Source organism: Phyllobates terribilis, unplaced genomic scaffold (assembly GCF_046119375.1).
Source record: "Phyllobates terribilis strain yellow unplaced genomic scaffold, ASM4611937v1 Scaffold_47__1_contigs__length_9908305, whole genome shotgun sequence".
In the NCBI taxonomy this organism is placed as follows: domain Eukaryota; kingdom Metazoa; phylum Chordata; class Amphibia; order Anura; family Dendrobatidae; genus Phyllobates; species Phyllobates terribilis.
This window is the reverse complement of record NW_027362807.1, coordinates 4,219,550-4,240,575: the sequence shown is the minus strand read 5'-3', so window position 1 is coordinate 4,240,575 and position 21,026 is coordinate 4,219,550. Positions and strand designations below refer to the sequence as shown.

The 21,026-nt window shown below is 40.7% G+C and overlaps 2 protein-coding genes across 9 annotated transcripts in view; one reads left to right on the top strand and one right to left on the bottom strand.

The window, feature by feature from the left end:
• LOC141191549 (gastrula zinc finger protein XlCGF66.1-like) overlaps positions 1 to 9,207 on the top strand; it is a 39,526-nt gene extending 30,319 nt beyond the window's left edge. For 4 of the 5 annotated variants that reach the window (XM_073661450.1, XM_073661449.1, XM_073661452.1 and 1 more), the window contains 2 exons: positions 3,374 to 3,464; positions 5,541 to 9,207. In XM_073661450.1, coding sequence (XP_073517551.1) covers positions 3,374 to 3,464; positions 5,541 to 6,229 — 780 coding nt within the window. In that variant the 3' untranslated portion in view covers positions 6,230 to 9,207. The remainder of the gene's footprint in view (positions 1 to 3,373; positions 3,465 to 5,540) is intronic. The other variant, XM_073661451.1, reaches the window with a different exon arrangement.
• A 7,980-nt stretch (positions 9,208 to 17,187) lies between these two features.
• Positions 17,188 to 21,026, bottom strand: part of LOC141191547 (uncharacterized) — a 41,413-nt gene continuing 37,574 nt past the window's right edge. For 3 of the 4 annotated variants that reach the window (XM_073661446.1, XM_073661445.1, XM_073661444.1), the window contains exon 7: positions 17,189 to 20,778. In XM_073661446.1, coding sequence (XP_073517547.1) covers positions 19,421 to 20,778 — 1,358 coding nt within the window. In that variant the 3' untranslated portion in view covers positions 17,189 to 19,420. Of the gene's footprint in view, positions 20,779 to 21,026 lie in introns of all 4 variants that reach the window. The other variant, XM_073661443.1, reaches the window with a different exon arrangement.

Below are 21,026 nucleotides of genomic sequence, written 5' to 3'. Positions count from 1 at the left end.
CTCAAAGACCAACCCTTTCATTGGTCCACTCTTTGGGCGATACCTTTGATTCTGCCTTCCCAGTTTTTCATGGGGTAATCACCCTGGACGAATTCAGTGCCCAGGACTTTGGCGTGTTCTTGGGGTTCGGGGAGAGTGTCCAGAAGATCAAACCTGGGATCTCTGCCTCCCAGCCAGAGATTTTCACACTTATTCTGGTTGACCTTGGACCCGGATGCCTCCGAGTAGCGCTCCACTTCTGACATCACCACCATTGCCTCCTCTTGCGAAGAAACAAATACGGTGACATCGTCCACGTAGGCCACTACCCTCAAGATAGCCTCCGGCGCTGCCCTGCCCATCCGAACCCCTTCCAATGATCCACAATCGATCCTTCTGAGGAAGGGATCAATTGCAAAGGCGTAAAGCAAAGGGCTAAGAGCACAGCCCTGACGGACACCAGATCCTACCCTGAAAGGTTGTCCAATCCACCCATTTGTTTCTATTGACCTCTCTTGTGTTGGAGCCATGATTCAGGTCAGTCCACTTGGTGCAACAGCTCTCCAAGGTGTGATCACTCCTTTTTAGATGCAGACACCCGAGCATATCTACTTTGATGTAGGTGTTAGTTTTGGAAATGAAAATTTACAGGGTGATTCCATAATTTTTTCCCTCTGCTTGGTCTGAAAAAAATTACCCTTACTGAGTACCACATTTTTAATCTTGATTTCTTTTACTGTTTCTTAAAGCCCTAAAGTTGCCATTTGACTTTAGTGTTGTGCCATGTCTGTGATCTTCTTTTTTTCAACAACATTAAACAACTGAATAAACATCCTCCAAGCCCGGTGATTCCATAATTTTTGCCCGGGATTGTACAATGGAATCGTATAAGAGGGCCGTTGTAGATCAGTTGCTGAAAACATCACCCTCAGATAATGCTGGTGGCAGAGGTACCAGCTCTTTTCAACACCAAGGGATAATGGGGAGAGAAACGAACACCAGCTCCAACGGAGGTCGAGGGAAAATGTGCCCAAATTGGGCAATTTTCAACAAACCAGCAAGGGCTATCTGTGCCTATAAAAATGCTAAGGAGGGATAAGTTGCAGAACATGGTTAAGGGTTACTTTAAGTGACCATACGTGTGTCCTTTCTGACGCTTCAGTTCCCTTTAATTATCGGGTGTCTAAGCTGAACACTTGGCCCGACCTCTCTTTATATGCCTTGGAGGTGCTGGCCTGCCCGGCTGCTAGTGTGGTGTCTGAGCATGTTTTCAGTTCTGCTGGGGAAATCACTGATAGACTCACACGCCTCTCCACGGAAAATGCAGACAGACTTACTCTGATTAAATTCAACAAGGACTGGATATCTCCACAGTTTGTAATCCCTCCAGATAACAGCAAGCCAACCTAAATTCCCCAAAAATGAAGATTCATGCTACTGCTGTTAACGTCACCCCCTTCTCATAAAAAACAGATTCCTTGCTTCGTCAACCATGACTCAGCCCATAGGGCTAATTTTTACAAACTTTGCACATTGTGCAGTGGATAAACCAGGACAGTATTCCTACTCCAGCCTAACTACTATTTGTGATTGGAGACCCTTGGGATGGTGGCTTCCTGCATCAACCATGACTCAGCCCATAGGGCTAATTTTTACAAACCTTATGCGCATTGTGCAGTGGACAAATCTGGAATGTATATTGGTCCTACCAAACTAATATTTGTCATTGGAGGTTGGAGGCCCTTCTCACAGGTTGTGCCACATTGTGACTGAGAGAGTACATTTCTATTGAATATGTATTCCCTGTCAGTCAACCTATTTGGCAGAAAACATGCCTGGCTTGTGCCACATTGTGACTGAGATAGGGGATACATATTCAATAGAAATTTACACTGACTGTTGATGACCGACTCATGGCCCTCTGAAAATGTGAAGGCCCACAACTACTACAGTACTCCATCGTAGATAATGTTTGACAAGGGAGGCCCTTGTCAAGGAATCTCCCTGCAGTATGATACAGCCCCCAGGAGTAATTTTTGGAACTATGATGCTCATTGTGCACTGGACCAAGTAGTACAATATCAAGAAGTCTTCTCTTCCTATATAATCTGGGGAATATTGACAATCAAAATTTCGGAGCCATTTGGAGAAGCTTCACCAACCCATCCTGGAGAGGAGCACCATATATCCTTTGTCCATTGATTTGCACAAGTGATATATTTGAGCTCGTCATCCAGTTAACTAGTGCAGCTTTATTTTTCCGGTTCACTAAATTCAGCCATACCTGAAGATCGCAGGCCGTACTCACTGCTACCTTCTAGTACTCCATGTCTCTTGGCTTTTTTTCTCTGTAGTCTCTGCCCCTAAATGAGTTAAATAATACAGTGAGGGCCCTACAATATGAGCAAGTGAGGGCACTCTCAGATGTACACGAGCAACCTCCAAAATCTCTAGAGTAGGGCACTTCAAAATGTATGTTACAGGGCCACACGAGGGCTCTCACAAAACTCAGCTTTCCTGCCTACTACAAGGCCTCTGAACATTTGAATTTAGGGCCGCAGTATCACATGGTGGTTGTGGTGGTTGTGGTGGTGGAGGAGGAGGAGGAGGAGGGTCAAGCAGTAAACTGCTATTGAATGTGTATTCCACTATCTGAGTGTCAATGATGGAGGGACCACCCAAATGTCTAAGTAACAGCTGTCCCTCCAAATCGTATGTTACAGAGCCACCTGAGGCCTCTCAGGTCAAAGATCTACATACCTACTGATGCTTTCTAGCTGTGCTTGTAAAGTGCTGAGGAATAGCGAACTGAAAAAATGATTCATGACAGAGGGACCTACAAAATATATAAGTTAGGGCTCTCCCAATTGTAAAAAGCGAATAAAAGCCACAGCAGTATGTGTGAACAAAGGCTAAAATGGATATTTTTGGGGCTTCTATGGTTTATTTAGCCTTATATACAAGTGATTGTGCAGGAAAAACTGTTTCTTAACCTTTTTGGCCTGTAAATGCAATTTAGGTTAGGTTTGGTAGTTGTTTTTGTGTGTCTGTAAAAGTGGCGTAATACTGCGACAAACTTATTCCCAGAAACCATATGTGAGTCAGAAATGCATGCAGGCTCATTCTACAGGCTCTTCTCATTCTGTTTCATCACTTTCCCATCCATTTCAGCCTTTTCTTCAGGCCCCCAGGCCCCTTTGTGTAGGGTCTAGCAGAAAATTACTCGCATTTCCCATTGACTTGTATTCGCTCCGAATAGCGAGTACAATATGCGATTATTACAAAATACTCGTTACGAGTATAGCGATTACGAATATTACAGTACTCGTTCATCACTACTGATCATAGATGTGACTTCTCCATCTGTCTGTGACTTGTACAATATTTCTTTCAGGGTGAAGATCTGACACATATTAATACTACAGAGACATATGTGAGGGGTGATGAGCTTTGTAAAGAGGAGATTCCTACAGATAACTATCCAGGTGAGTAGTGACCACTAAATGCAGAGAAGTCATATATTCTTCTCAGTCACAGGCTGTGGCTGCTTTAACGGTCATGTAGTCCAGCTGTATCACAATCATGTGATCACCATTTTGCATCTATACCAAAACATTCTCCTCCACCAAAAACTGTTCAAATGACTTTGGACATTGAAACTCCTTTTCTATAGAACTTACAACCTGGAAAATCCAACTACCAACTGAAATTAGAAGATCCTGACTCTTACCTGCTCAGGTCTGTAAACTACCAAGCCAAATGACAGCGTACGTAGAATGTGCTGACAAGTTAGAAAATCACTTGAAAAAAAATATTATGATGAGCCTGTAAGAGAAAGTGGAGGGTAATGATCGTGTTGGCTTCCTAGAACCCTGATATCTTATTAGATGAATATACCTTCTCTCCCTTCTGTGGCGCTGAATGTGCTCATATGGTCCCTATAAGACCACGTCCTGTCTTTCTGACCAAACCTCGCTTTTATGATCGGCAATATTAAACGTGCAGAGAGGGCCAAGTATGAATTTCTGTATGATAACAGAATTTCCCTTTACCCTGACTTTTCAATTTCTTTTTAAACCAAATTACTTCAAATAGATGAAGTATACAAAAAACATTACACCTGTGCCATGACATATCTCTAAGCTGTGAGTGGCTGATGGCTGTAAAAAAATTCATTCATGCCTGCAGGAGATATGTTGGCATGACTCGAGCCCTGGTTTCATGGATTCACTTCACGTCATAAATAATATTATCAATCCTAAAGAATTTTAGATACCATTTATCCTAAAATGGGGAGCACTAATACTTTCTCTACTCTTCTGGTCAGGATTCATAGTAGCTCCAATGGTCTACCATAAATAAGTGCAACTCTGGTTTAGTGTTTGATTTCTCTGCCCCCCCCCCCCCAAACATACATTCTTGTTGGGGATGTAATGTGTTTTTTTTTATTGTCTTTTTTTTTTTACAGGTTCATTCTGTATGATAGTTTGATTGTGGTGGGATTGGCCTGCCTCACTTAACTCTGTAATTCCCTGGTAGTCTTTCAAAAAAAGATCTCCATTGTCTCTTCCAAATACCCGCGTTCTAAATTTAAGACACCTCAGCTCTGCACTATTATAAAAAGTTCTCATTAAATGTATATTTTTTCTTGAGACTCATTTGCCAGAAAATATTGGCCCTTACTATAGGTTAAATTGCCAGGAGCTACCAAGAAGCATACTCTAATTATCCCAGAGAGGTTTCACCACTAGTTACTCTCTCTCTCTTTTTTTTTTTTTGATCTTTTCATTACATGTGTTATTGTTTACAGTCAAAGTTTTGCCCTACACCCTTTAACCCCTCTACATGGATCTGTACTTACACAAAGACACTTAGGATTGGACTTAGTGTTGCCTGCTGTTCTGTGGTGTGACATGACAAGAAGAATAGTCAGGTTGCCGGATCAGAACCAGGAGGGCAGAGTTAATACAAAATCAGAAGACACAATAGTAGTCAGTAAACGTGCTGGGATCACAAGAAGATACTAAGAAGAAAATACACAACACGGGAGCTGAACACAGAAGACTTAACCAGCGAAGAACAAGGCTGCATCAGTTTGCTTCCGGCATTATGCGTGAGTTTTAGTAGGGTGTGGTGCTTTCCATTTGAGTTAAGTAGGGAGCATATTTGATTTTGGAAGAGCGGATTTTGCTGGATTGGTTTATGGAAGCCATGTTGCTTTTCAAGCGTTTTTGAGCCACTAATGATGTCGAAACCTCTGTTTTTCCGTTGACAGATTATGGACCTGAGCGGAGGCTTGCTTTTTATGATATGAATAGAAATTTTTATTGGTATAATTTTCACATATTTCATATTTGGGAGGCAGAATGAACAAACAGTTGAACACCAAACTCTACTGGTTCATGATATGCGGTTTTCTATTAGACTGTGAACTGTCATTGTCTTGGTGAATAAATCAATATTTTTACATAACTTGCCATTTGTACCAACAGTTTAAGTAGAAATGTTCAAAAATATGAATTTCAAGAATTTTTTATTCAAATATATTTTTTTTTACTTAGCAGATGACTGTACTAGGAGATCAGAGGGACAGCTGACCTCTTCAATTTTCAAAACAGATGAGCTGGAGATCTCACAGGATACAATTGAAGGGAATGCTATTACTCCAAATATACCATCATCCCTTTACAGCAAAGATGTGTCATTTGATCCTTTGAAACACGTCCTGTCTTCTGATTCATTACCAACTACTAAGGAAAATCAAAGTCACAAAATAAGCATTAAAAAACTAACTGCTTCTAAAGCTAAGAAGCCATTTGCACGGTCAGAATATGGAAATAGTTTTCCCCTCAAAAAGTTTTTTCTTAAACATCAAAAAATTCACACAGCAAAGAATATATTTTCATGTTTCAAGTGTATGAAATGTTTTAACAAGAAATCAAGTCTTCTTAGTCTCCAAAGAGCTCACACAGGGAAGAAGCCTTTTTCATGTTCAGAATGTGGGAAATGTTTTAACCAGAAATCAGATCTTGTTACACATCAGAGAACTCACACAGGGGATAAGCCTTTTTCATGTTCAGAATGTGGGAAATGTTTTACAGTGAAATCAAATCTCCTTAAGCACCAGAGAACTCACACAGGAGAGAAGCTTTTTTTCTGTTCAGAATGTGGGAAATGTTTTAACCAGAAATCAGCTCTTGTTAGACATCAGAGAAGTCACAGAGGGGAGAAGCCTTTTTTATATCCTTAATGTGGAAAATGTTTTACTTGAAAAGACACACTTTTAGCAAGAAAAAATCGTGCTAATAAGTGAGTGCGTCCTATAGACTGAAGGTAGCTTCCTGTGGCCGAGAACAATGAGACAGTGTCCTTCCTGATCAGTGAGAGAACTGATCTCTCCTCAAGCCCCACACTTTTCTGATTGGTGCAGAAGAGGAGAGGAAGGTACTGGGACCTGTACAGAGGCTGCACGTCTTGACTGAGCCGCTGAAGAATCTAGCTCATGAACCTTTCAGATCATGTAACACTGTTTTACATATTTGTAAAAGTTGTCAGGTTCCATTATGAACTGAGCCATTTCTTAATGAATTTGACCTCCTGAATTCAAATTGGACAATGAGTTTTTCATTTTACTGCTACATATAATTTAATGATAAAAGTTCCAGTACTTTGAAACATTATTATTTCTGTAAATATACAGATGCAGAATATTTTGTTATGCCAATTTTCTGATATTTATTTAGAGAAAACTTAGAAACAATTCAAATAACTAAAACCTGTCTAAACCCTATTGCGAATTTAAACAGTTGCAGAAATTGCACTACAAAATTAGTCCTCATTCAGTGACAACTGTTTTTTTGCTTGTTTCTTGTACTCCTGTATCGGATCATCTCTTAAAACTATACAACATTAATCTGCAAGCATTGATGGATTTCATCTTCCTTGATATCTTTTCTCCATAGTTGCAATATCTTGGTTACATTTCTCACCATCCTCGTCTCTCACTACTCCACAGTTTGGAAGAAGAAAAGTCTAGCATATAAGAAATTAATCATTAAGGACATGTTACAGCCAAGATCCTTACATGTTTTGAGTAGAAATAACACCAACTCTTCATAGTTACTGTATGTGCTCTTGAGTTTCCCAGAGTTAGTTACCACAAATGCAAATGTAAACCATGCAGACTTTTCCTTGCCCTGGAACAAATGAAGAAACTGCTCATCTTGAAGAAGCTTACGAATCTGAAGTCCAATAAAGACTCCTTTTATATTTGCTTCACTTAACCTTGGAAAGTTAGCAATCAGATGCATGAATGCTTTTACATTTTTATCCATAGCGTTTGCTAAGTTCTTCATTAGGCCCAACTTGATAAGATTTTGTTACCACCATTGCCTAGGTGGATCCTCAACTTCTGGATGCAGGACAGTTTACTCCCTTGCTGAAGTGAATGTTGGAGAGGCTAGTCCCTTTTATTGTAGCCATATTCTCTTGCACAACTATCCCACTCACACAGAAAGCAGCAGTACTTGTGTGCAACAACCTTGATGACATATGTGAACAAGCAGATGTAGGAGCTCCGGCCGAGCATCTAGCTATTTATGCGATATAGGACCTGACGACCATCTTGAAAATCGGCATACATCTACCGGTTAATTGTCTGAGTGTGGAAGTAGTTTGCTCCAGGGGAAAAAAATGACCAGGAAAAGCCACATAAAGACTGCGGGAGAAGCAGGTTCTCAGCTCTAAGATGACACCACGGTTGTCACGCTGGAGACAGATTGAGCAGGGGAGACAAAAAAGGAGGGAAGTGGTGGCCTGGCTGTAGCAGTTTGCCTGCACAGAAACACAGGTCTCAGCACGTGACAGTGGCCTTATAACAGCTACCCCACACCTGTGCACGGGCTCCAAGTGGAGGAGTTGGGTGTGCAGGAGATGGGAGAGGCAGCCGCTTTGAAGGGGATGAAAAGACCACAAAATTGCATGTGGCACAATACTCCCTGCCCCACGGCCTAACCTGCACCAATGGGACATACAGGTACCTGAGGAACCTACTTTAAAAGATGTTTTCATTGCAGTGATACATTGTAAATTCTCTCTCTGCTTTCAATGTACATTTTGGTGGTCTTAAAGATGAGACAACAGGTATATTACACAAACTGCAGAAAATAGAGTAGGGGCAGTGGAAGGCTAAGTCAGTGCCATTGAGGACCAGATAGCCGATAAAAGCAATGAGAACAGGCTTGCAGAACAGCAAATATCAGCACTGCTGGCGGAAACAGATGATCTTGAAAATAGGTCAAGGCTCAAAGATATACCAGTTATTGGTGTGCCTGAAAAAAAATAGAAGGCTCCTTTCCTACTGAATTCTTTGAAAACTGGCTGAAATTAATAATGAGGCTTGAAACCTTAACCCTTCTATAAGCTGTAGAACGATCTCATAATGTGCTCATTTAACAAATTAATTAAAAAAGGAAGCGTGGAATTAATTTATAATGATATTTATTTTCCTTCTAATAAAATTATACAGGAATTGATAAAACACACTATCAGTATAATGACACAAAATAATATTCTGACATATGAAACACGACAAATGGACTGTAATAAATATAATAAACTAAAATAACATTTAGAGGAATTCTTATAAGAGCATTTTAGCTCATCAAAAGACATATTAAATAAATAAAACAAGAATTTTTTTGACATACAATGAACTACAAGTTTTTTACAAACTTTTCTCCTACCCTTGGATTTGCTTTTCTTTTTAATCTTTTGTTAATTCCTAAATACACATAGTGGCTTAATGAGTAAAGAACACAGGACACAGTGGTTTTCCCTATAGAGATATAGGTTGTAGCCCAACTCCTGCTTTTAGAATAAGTGAATAAATACATTTATTTTAGCGAACATTTGAACTTATATATATATATATATATATACAATTTTAAATAATGTCGAATAGGTTTATAGTATATGAATCGTGATACATTTTTTTAGGAGGTATTTCTTTATATAACTGAAATGCACGCAATTTTGTTATTTTCCGATGTAATCATGTGCCAATCCAGTGAACTTTGACACAAGTCAGTTATGTGTTGATTTGGAGCCTTAATTCAAAACTCAAGCCTTTAAACTGCCTTGCAGGATTTTGTCTGTATGTGGTTGTTTCCTGAAGAAGAAGTGCTTGTCACTTTTACACGCATTTAATAAAAACAGCAATTTAATAAACCTTTCTGAATTGTTTTCAATAAACCAGCAGCGTGGGAAGTATCCACAAATATCTCCAGATCCTGATATTCAATGATATACCCTGCCAAGTTAAGGGTGGTAGCCCGAGGTACTGTGCACTTTATTCAGGATTCATAAACCCTTCACTGGCTCGATATGAATGAGAGGTAAATACGCCGGGATCAAATTCGGGATGTTAAAAGTTGAAGATCCTGTGGTACAAACCCTAATTCTTCAAAAACACAGTGATTCGCAAGTATATGGGAAGAAGTGCGTCCTTGCTTGTTGGACAGTTCTTTACAAATGTTGTTTTTTCTTCAGGTTCTATTATGATTATATCACATTTTTCTTGCCTAATTGGGGTTGAATTATCCCCCAAGAAGGCTTAGGTTCTAGGTGGAATTCTCCCATATGTTCAACACTGACTGAGCCGCCATTTTTTCTACTTTAAAAGCGACAGCTATGGAAATACTTCGCCCAGTCTCTCACCCGGAGAAAGGTGTTTTATATCTGCCTTTTATGGGGAGGGGGGGGTCTTTTTTGTTTATTGGGGTATGTTTTATATTGTTGACAATCTTGTAATATGCGCTTAACTAGCTATGTAAAACAGAAATGCTCTGCTGATAGGATATTGGAAACTACATACAGGTGCATCTCACTAAATTAGAATATCATCAAAAAGTTAATTTATTTCTGTTCTTCTATACAAAAAGTGAAACTCATATATTATATAGTCATTACACACAGAGGGATCTATTTCAAGTGTTTATTTCTGTTAATTTTGATGATTATGGCTTAAAGCCAATGAAAACACAAAAGTCATTTATCTCAGTAAAGTATAACACTTTATAACAGCTTGAAAAATGTTTTTACAATCCGAACTGTTGGCCTACTGAAATGTATGTTCAGTAAATGCACTCAATACTTGGTTGGGGCTCTTTTGGATCAATTACTGCATCAATGTGGCGTGGCATGGAGGCTATCGGCCTGTGGCACTGCTGAGGTGTTATGGAAGCCCAGGTGGCTTTGATAGCAGCCTTCAGCTCGTCTGCAATGTTGGGTCTGGTGTCTCTCCTCTTCCTCTTGACAATACCCCATAGATTCTCTATGGGGTTAAGGTCAGGCGAGTTTGCTGGCCAATCAAGCACAGTGATACTGTTGTTTTTAAACCAGGTATTGGTACTTTAGGCAGTGTGGACAGGTGCCAAGTCCTGCTGGAGAATGAAATTTCCATCTCCAAAAAGCTTATCAGCAGAGGGAAGCATGGAGTGCTCTAAAATTTCCTGGTAGACGGCTGTCCTGACTTTGGTCTTGATAAAACACAGTGGACCTACACCAGCAGATGACATGGCTCCCCAAACCATCACTGATTATGGAAACTTCACACTAAACCTCAAGCAACTTGGATTGTGGCCTCTCCACTCTTCCTCCAGACTCTGGGACGTTGTGGAGTGTGTCTGCCTTCTGGACATCTATCAAGTCAGCAGTATTCCCCATGATTGTGGAGCCTACTGAAATAGACTAAGGGACCTTTGTAAACACTTAGGAAGCCTTTACAGGTATTTTTTGCTAATTATTCAAATTTACTGAGATAATGACTTTTGTGTTTTCATTGGCTGTAAGCCATAATCATCAACATTAATAGAAATTTGAAATAGATCACTCTGTTTGTAATGACTCTATATAATTTATGAGTTTCACTTTTTGTATTGAAGAACTGAAATAATTAAACTTTTTGATGATATTCTAATTTAGTGAGCTGCACCTGTATACAGTGGGTACGGAAAGTATTCAGACCCCTTTAAATTTTTCATTTTGTTTCATTGCAGCCATTTGGTAAATTCTAAAAAGTTCATTTTTTTCTCATTAAAGTACACTCTGCACCCCAACTTGACTGGAAAAAAACAGAAATGAAGTTTTTGCAAATTTATTAAAAAAGAAAAACTAAAATATCACATGGTCATAAGTATTTAGACCCTTTCCTCAGACGCTCATATTTAAGTCACATTCTATCCATTTCCTTGTGATCATCCTTGAGATGGTTCTATTCCTTCTAGGGAGTCCAGCTGTATTTAATTAAACTGATAGGACTTGATTTGGAAAGGCACACGCCTGTCTATATAAGACCTCACAGCTCACAGTGCATGTCAGACCAAATGAGAATCATGAGCTCAAAGGAACTGCCCAAGGAGCTCCGAGACAGAATTGTGGCAAGGCACAGATCTGGCCAAGGTTACAAAAGAATTTCTGCATTACTCAAGGTTCCTAAGAGCACAGTGGCCTCCATAATCCTTTAATGGAAGTTTGGACCAATAGAAGTCTTCCTAGACCTGGCCATCCAGGCAAACTGAGCAATCGTGGGAGATGAGCCTTGGTGAGAGCGGTAAAGCAGAACCCCAAGATCACTGTGGCTGAGCTCCAGAGATGCAGTAGGGAGATGGGAGAAAGTTCCACAAAGTCAACTGTCACTGCAGCCCTCCACCAGTCGGGCCTTTATGGCAGAGTGGCCTGACGGAAGCCTCTCCTCAGTGCAAGACATGAAAGCCTGCGTAGAGTTTGCTCAAAAACACATGAAGGACCCCAGACTATGAGATAAGATTCCCTGGTCTGATGAGACAAAAATAGAACTTTTTGGCGATAATTCTAAGCGGTATGTGTGGAGAAAAACAGGCTCTGCTCATCACCTGCCCAATACAATCCCAACAGTGAAACATGGTGGTGGCAGCATCATGCTATGGGGGTGTTTTTTCAGCTGCAGGGACAGGACGATTGGTTGCAATTGAAGGAAACTTGAATGCGGCCAAGTACAGAGATATCCTGGATGAAAACCCCTTCTAGAGTGCTCTGAACCTCAGACTTGGCTGAAGGTTCACCTTCCAACAAGACAATGACAATAAGCACACAGCTAAAATAACAAAGGAGTGGCTTCAGAACAACTCTGGGCCAGTCAAGAATGGTCACAGCCAGAGCCCTGACCTAATCCCAATTGTGCATCTCTGGAGAGAACAGAAAATGGCTGTCCACCAACGTTCACCATCCAACCTGACGGAACTGGAGAGGATCTGCAAGGAAGAATGGCAGAGGATCCCCAAGTCCAGGTGTGAAAAACGTGTTGCATCATTCCCAAGAAGACTTATGGTTTTACTAGCTCAAAAGGGTGCTTCTACTCAATACTGAGCAAAGGGTCTAAATACTTATGACCATGTGATATTTCAGTTTTTCTTTTTTAATAAATTTTCAAAAATTTCTACATTTCTATTTATTTTCAGTCAAGACGGGGTGCAGAGTGTACTTTAATGAAAAAAAAATGAACATTTTAGAATTTACCAAATGGCTGCAATGAAGCAAAGAGTGAAAAATTTAAAGGGGTCTGAATACTTTCCGTACCCACTGTATCTATTACATTAAATATGGTGGAGTCAATGAAAATAGCTGGAATGTAAGGGGTCATTCTTCTAGTGTTCAAAGACAGGTGATCTTTCAGTATCTTCAAATGAAAAAACTTGCTCTGATTTGTCTGCAAGAAACACATCTTACCTCTGAGAAACTTCATCTACTAAACATGAAGTGGTTACAGCCGACTATCACTCCACGCGCTCTCCATACTCTCGGGGAGTCAGTCACAATGTGAGCGTCTTACAGTGATAATAGATATAGAGGGTCAGTACGTATGTTTGTTCTGTAAGTTATTACTAAATCTCTATTAATAATCTATCTACATATCACCACCATATTCCAGGAGAATCATACACAAAATTCTAACTATTATTGCCGACTTCTCGCAAATCCCCTATATTATAAAATGGTACTTTAATAATATACCGGACTCTCACTGGGATAGAGGAACACATGAAGCTAAGAGGGTAGAAGCAATTGTACCCATTTTGGTCACTTAAGGAGACAGCTTTAATTGCTCTTTGGAGAGGCCGTCATCCTAATGTATACCAATACTCCTGTTTTTCATCCACATTCTCCTCTTTGTCGAGCATGGACTTGGCTCTTGGACATGGTATGATACTGAGTCTTATAGTCCTGCATCAGTTCCTGCCCAGAGTTCTTTCTTTCTCCTCCCTGTGTCTCCCTAAGCTTAGTCTCCCAATGCAGTATATACCCACATGGAAATTAAACCCTTTTTGGTTGCAAGTTATAGACTTTAGGGGAACTAAAGGAGTATCTTGTGATTAATAAAACGACAATTTCTATTTTATACGTGTAGTGCCCCAAAGTTAGATGTGTATGTCCCTTTAAGATGTAGCAGAGCCAGCAGCTACCTCATTATGTCTGCACAATGTTTATATTTCCCTTTGCAGATAATGTACATGAGGATCCAGTATACAGAATGGTTTATATATGTAGAGAGTGATTATTCAGTTCTGCTCTCAGATTACTAAGCGTTAATGAATTAGCCCTGGTTTCCATATATGGCAATAAGGTGGTTAGACCATATGACAAGGTCCTGAGCTTAGTGCAGTGAGTGCTCAGAAAGAGAAGGAGAGAGGAGGAGACATTGTGTGGTGTCTGGTCTTGCCTGTGATAAGCTGAAGGAGCAGGTATGGAAGCCCAGATATCTGCTGTATGAGAGACCACAGTCACAGCTGCAATCAGCTGTGTGATAGGACTGTACAGATAAGCAGAAGCTAGGACCCAGGAGTCACTGCACCGTTTGTGTATCTGCATTATCATACTGGAAAGTAACTGAGCTTGCTGCATTGAAAGAGAAACTCTGCTGAATCATCTGTCTGGATTTATCTGTAGTTGTTTGCAAGAAGTAGAGTTTACCAGCAGCCTATTATCTGTCTCTGATTTCTGGACTATCGGGTGCACAACATATCATCACACCAGGAAACAGAAGTTAATACAGTGCACCCTGGCGCCACAGACTACATTTTCTTTTACTTTTATTCCTGCCTTAGTGAAGTGGTAATACCTACACATGTGTGATCTATGGCAGAGTAGTGCATCACTGGCATTACAGATGTAGCAGAGCCGCGTGTGTACGAGGCGTACGGAGCAGAGCCATGTGTGTACGAGGCGTGCAAACCAGATCCGTGCATGTACGAGGTGTACGGACGAGAGCCGTGTGGGTACGAGGTGTATGAAGTGGAGCCGTGCGTGTACAAGGTGTACGACGAGGAGTCGCGTATGTACGGAGCAGAGCCACATGTGTATGAGGTGATTATCCACGTTAAAGCCAGTGGTGAAACGCGCGTTGGATCCGATCAGCACTCAGGGGTTAGTAACACTTTATACCACTTTATACCATGCATCTTCATTTCACCTTCTCAATATGTTATTATGATAGTAATATCTAATGTGACCTGTTAACTGATGACAATTTTGCCGTTATTTGCATCAAGCACTTTATATATGCCATAGTCCTCTGTGTTGGAGGGTTATGGAGAAAGGTGGAGAGTGGGGCTGTATGCACTAAGCACTTATATATATATATATATATATATACCCTCTCCACACTTCTCTCTAAGAGGCATTTAATGATATATCTGTGGGGCAGTGGTATATTGTCATGAACAGTGCCTGTTAGAGGTTAATACATGAATGGTGCCTTTGGGATGTTTTATCAATTGTATTTATTTATCTATACCCCCTAGTCTGATCTTCTCTGCTATGTGGTCCTCTTCCCTTTTTTGTGATTTTAATTTATTCTAATAATAAATGCTACGTCTTAAATACTATAGTTCTCATGTCATGTCTATAGGAGCATAGTTTAAATGGTGGACATGTGAACATTACAAATTTGTATATATTGACAGTGTTCTCATGTGTATGAGGTGAGCAGAGCCTTGTACGGAGCAGAGCAGTGTGTGTAAGAAGTGGACGGAGCGGAGCCACGTGTGTATAAGGTTTACGGAGCAGAGCCTTTTACGGAGCGGAGCATTGTGTGTAAGAGGTGAGCGGAGCCGCGTGTATGAGATGTACGGAGTGGAGCCATGAGTATACGGAGTGGAGCCGTGTGTGTACGGAGCCGTGTGTGTATGATGTATACGGAGGACAGCCGCATGTGTACGGAGCAGAGCCGTGAGTCTACGACATGTACGGCGCGGAGCTGCATGTTTAGGAAGTGTGCGAAGTGTAGAAGAACTGACACTGGACACTCGGTAAAACTGCGCTCGGACGTTTCTTGCACAGGTATTGATAACATAAGATGGAGTCAGACGAACCCTCCTACAAAACCTGATAACAAAGTCATTACTACAGGACTGGATGAGAAAGGGATTTATTCTACAAGAAACGCTGGGGCCACAAATGAGAGAATCCGGGCCCCGTGGCTGGATACTCCAGACCCCCAGCGTGTTAGGACCACACGGGATCTTTGTTCCTGGAGCTTCTCTACTTGGTATAATGAGACTCTGATCTTGTTCATAGGCCACAGTCCCACTATCAGTATTTGGTCAGTATTCGGTTAGTATTTTTTCTCAGGAGTGGGGGCCAAAACAAGACGAGGAACAATCAGAGAAAAGGTATAATAGAAACAAGTGCACAAATTCTGAATTTATCACCCACTCCTGATTTTGGCTCAGTATTTTTTCTCAGGAGTGGGTGATAAATGTAGAATTGGTGACTTGTTTCTATTATACCTTTTCCCTGATTGCTCCTCACCTGGTTTTGGCTCTCACTCGAGAAAAAATACTGACCGAATACTGACCAAATACTGATAGCAGGGCAGTGGCCAAAGAGGGAGGATTGGCAACTCCGAATGTCCTTGTCTATTTTGGGATTAGGTGGTAGGAAAAGGGGCAGGTGGACATTTTGGGTTTTGTTTTGGGAGGGTGGGGGAAAGAGATGCAATATCTGTCCATGTATTGTAAATATTAGTGATGAGCAAGCGTACTCGCCACTGCTCGATACTTGATCAAGCATCGGGGTACTCGGGTGTGCTTGTTACTCGTTCGAGTATAAAACCTGATGATGCAATACGGCAGGCCAATCAGAGTAATGGCAGTAGAAAACATGGCTACGACATTACTGTGTATGACAGGCCATCCCTGCGTGTTTATTGGCTATCTAACACCCGCAAAATGTGGGGCGGGGACTCGAGCACCTGAAATATTTGATTGAAAACCCGAGCACCACGATGATCTATTAAGTATCGAGCAGTGGCAAGCATGCTTGCTCATCATTAGTAAATATATGAATACAGTTAGGTCCAGAAGTATTTGGACAGTGACTGAATCTTTGTGATTGCAGCTCTGCAGGCCACTAATCTTGATTTAAAATGAAACAACTGAGATGCAATTGAAGTGGAGACTTTCAGGTTTAATTAAAGGGGCTGAACAAAAATATCCTGTGAAACGTTTTGGAATTGCAACCATTTATCTATAAAGCCTCCTTATTTCAGGGGCTCAAAAGTAATTGGACAAATTAAAGAGGTTGCCCACTACGTTTTCACTGATAACCCATCCTTAGGATAGGTCATTGATGTCTGATGGGTCGGGGTCAGACACCCGGCCCCCTGCCCATCAGCTGTTATCGTTGTTGGCCAGAAGTACTCACTTGCGGAGCTAGCGGTCTTCTGGTAGTGCCGCGACAGGGTATAATACATCCGCTTCATATTGTCTAATCTAGCCTTTGTATTTCTAAGGCTCACTAATGGTTTGCACCTTGTATTGAACACTCTCTGTATTTTCTCTCATGAAGTCTTCTCTTTTATGTTAGACCTATACACTGAAAAACACCTACTTCCTGGAGTGTTCTTCATTTAGGTTGATATTATAAACAGGCTTTTCTTCACCATGGAAAGGATTCTGTGATCATCCACCACTGTCTTCTGTTTGACAACTTTTTGAGTTCCCAAGCTCACCAGTGAACTTTTTTTTGCAGAACGTATCTGTTGATTTGGTCACTCCTAACATTTTTGCTATCTCTTTGGTGGACTTATGTGCCGTGCAATGTTTCACACGCACACATAGGCTTATATGGGGGCATGCGATCCGAATCCAGAATGCTTTTTTTGTTCAGTCCGATCGCGATCCGATCAGGGCTGGAAAAGAAACGCCACTGATCACACTATCATAGGAATAAATTAATACGAGTGCAATCCAATTTTTTATCCCATTGCAGTAGTCTGATTTAATTGCAAGTGAGAGCGAGCCCTTAGAAATATACTTACTTAGAAAATTGGTGAAGTGTTCAATACTCATTTGGATATTGTTTTTTGGATTAAAGATTAGTGTCTGAATATAATTTTAATTCTAATATACTGTATCCAATGTTTAAACAGCAGAAAAAAGGAAAAACATTTTTCATACTAATTAAATCTGCCTTGCTAGTGTAAAGTGGAGATGTGTGCAACGACTCAGTGCCACTTGTGTGGCGGAAGGGGGGTGAACTATTCTTAATTATGCTAGACTTACTATTCCTGTGTTCAGTAAGTCAAGGAACATGAGCCATTGTTTCATGTGAAACTGTCCTGTGCCCATTTTTGTATGCTAATTTGTGGAATGTCTGCTGATTACTTATTGCATTAGTCTCCTGTGGTGTACTAGTCTGCAACATCTGAAGGATAATTAGGCAATCTAATTGAATAATCAAAAATAGGAGTTGAGGGTTATAAAAAGGGGTCTGCTCCTGTGACCAGTGTGATTCCACAGGACTTCAGCCAGTGGATTTCAGAACTGCTCAACACTGAGCCCACAAATTTGTTTTGATAACCCAGGTTGTGACAATTCGGTCACCTGGCTACATATTTCACTGTGCTCGGTCAGCTTCCTATGCTAGCTGCTATCTCCTTTCTGCGGGTGCCTGTCCAAATCTAGGCACTGCTGTTTGGGGTAGTTGGCCCTGAATGTCCCAAAGTCGCAGAGGTTCTAATTCCCAGCAAGCCAGTGGGTATGTTATATATGCTGTTAACAGTCGGTGAACAATAAAGTCTTACCAGAGTGTGGTACCCTCACCCTGCATTGTCTGAGTATTGTTATGTCCACAGGAAACGTGAACGGCAATCAATAGGATGAGCTCCGGCCCGTGCGGTGTTGTTAAAGACAGCAGGGTGAGCACATAACACTGCTGCATGGACATACACACAGCACTGCAGCATGGATAGTGCATGCATACCCAGCTTTGCTATATATGCACATTTATATACACACACAGCTCTGCTACATATGCACAGTTGCATACACATACACTTTATATACATTTTCCCATTTTTCAGTTCCATCCAGGTCATGTGATTGATTATATGATCTGAAAGGTGCTTGAGCTAGTCGGGTAGATGGTTCTTTAGCTGCTCACTCAGGATGTGCAGCCTCTGTGCAGGTACTAGTACCTTCCTTTCCTGCACCAATCAGATAAGTGTGGGGCTGGAGGAGAGTAAGCAGTTCTCTCAGTGATCAGGAACGACACTGTCTATAAGATGCACTCACTTATTAGCAAGATTTTTTTCTTGTTTAAAAGTGTGTCTTATAGTCCAAAAAAACCAAACATTTTTCCCTTTCTCATTTAATTATGATTGTCTGTTATATGTTTTTGTACAATTTGTCAACAACATATATAGTTTCTCCGCCGACTGAGTTATTTTTGATGGTCAACAAAATACAATTTTCCAGTAATTCTTTTTCACACTTGGTATGATAATGGCTTCTCTCTGTGTGGAATTTTTGATTTCTAAAGGGGTTTTCCAGTACTTGAACAATCTCTTCTCATTCCTCATGCTTGGTCCTGTTAAAAGAAAGACAATTATACAAACTTCCCATGCTTGTGCTGTTCCAGTGATGTGAGCACTTGCGTTTCTGAGGCTCATGTGATGTTGTTACGTCATGTGAGCCCTGCGGCCAGTCAGCATTGGCGTCACTGTCCCCACTTTCGGACACATCGAACAATTAAAGGAAGTCAGAAAGCAGCAGCTCTGGCTTTCTGTTGATGTTTAATTCATCTGAAGGCGGGGACAGTGAAGCCGATTGAAGCTGATTGTGAAGGAACACACATGTCATGTAACAACTTCACATGAGTCCTGGAAACACGAGTGCAGATACCACTGGAACGGTGCCGCCACGGAAGGGGAGTATGAATGTTTTTAATTTAACTAGGCCAAACATGAGGAATGACAAGGGATTGCCCTATAAGTGGGCAATACAAGACAATACAATTTTCAGTTAAAACATTTCCAACATTCTGAACATGAAAAAGGCTTCTTCCCTGTGTGACTTCTCTAAAGTTTATTAAGAGTTGTATTCCATGTAAAACATATCCTGCATTAAGACCATGAAAATGACTTCTCCCCTGTGTGAGTTCTCTGATGTGTAACAAGAGTCGATTTATCTACAAAACATTTTCCACATTCTGAACAGAAAAAAGGCTTCTTCCCTGTGTGGGTTCTCTGGTGTCTATCAATAAGCGATTTAAAGTTAAAACATTTTCCACATTCTGAACAGGAAAAAGGCTTATCTCCTTTGTGGGTTCTTCGGTGGATATCAAGATGTGCTTTCCGGGTAAAACATTTTCCACAGTTCGAACAGGAAAAAGGTTTCTCTCCTGTGTGGGTTCTCTTGTGGCGATCAAGATGCCCTTTACAGTTAAAACATTTTTCACACTGTGAACAGGAAAAAGGCTTCTCCCCTGTGTGGGTTCTCTGGTGGTCACCCAAAGCTGATTTCTGGTTAAAACATTTCCCACATTCTGAACATGAAAAAGGCTTTTTCCCTGTGTGAGATCTCTGGTGTATAGCAAGAGTCCGTTTCTGTTTAAAATATTTTCCACATTCTGAACAGAAAAAAGGCTTTTCCCCTGTGTGAGTTCTCTGGTGCATAACCAAAGCTGATTTCTGGTTAAAACATTTCCTACATTCTGAACAGCAAAAAGGAGTCTCCTCTGTGTGAGTTCTCTGGTGCTTAACCAAAGCTGATATACGGTTAAAACATTTCCCACATTCTGAACATGAAAAAGGCTTTTCCCCTGTGTGAGTTCTCTGGTGGTCAACCAAAGTTGATTTCTGGTTAAAACATTTCCCACATTCTGAACATGAAAAAGGCTTCTCCCCTGTGTGAGTTCTTTGGTGTATAGCAAGATCCCATTTCTGATTAAAACATTTCCCACATTCTGAACAGGAAAAAGGTTTCTCCATTGTGTGACTTCTCTGGTGCTGAACCAAATTTGATTTCCATGTAAAATATTTCCCACATTCTGAACATGAAAATGGCTTCTCCCCTGTGTGACTTCTCTGGTGTCTAGCAAGACCTGATTTCTGGTTAAAACATTTTCCACACATGGAGCAAGAAAATCTTTTCTTCGCTGTGTGAATTTTTGGATGTTTAAGAACAGAGTTTTCGAGGAGAAAACTATTTCCATATTCGGTTTGTGAAAATGGTTTCTTTGCTTTAGGAGCAGCTCGATTTTTAATGCTTATTTCGTGACTTGGATTTTCCTTAGTGTTCGGTAATGAATCAGAAGACAAGACCTGTTTCAAAGTATCAGATGATTGATCTTTGCTGTGAAGGGATGATGGTGTATCTGGAGTAATGGCATTCACTTCAATTGTATTCTGTGGTATCTCAAGCTCATCTAATTTAAAAATTGAAGACGTCAGCTGTTCCTCTGGTCTCCTGGTACAGTCATCTGCCAAGAATAAAACCAATTATTATTTTTAAATAAAGTATCCTTGAATTTTATATTTTTTAACATTTGTACTTGAACCAGCTGTAGAAATGGCAAGTTATGTAAAAATATTGAATTATTCACCAAGTTGATGACAGTTCAATGTCTAATAGAAAACCTCATAGCATGAACCAGTGGAACATGGTGTTCAATTTGTTTGTTCATTCTGCCTCCCAAACATGGAACAAAAAGCCACCAAACAATATTAT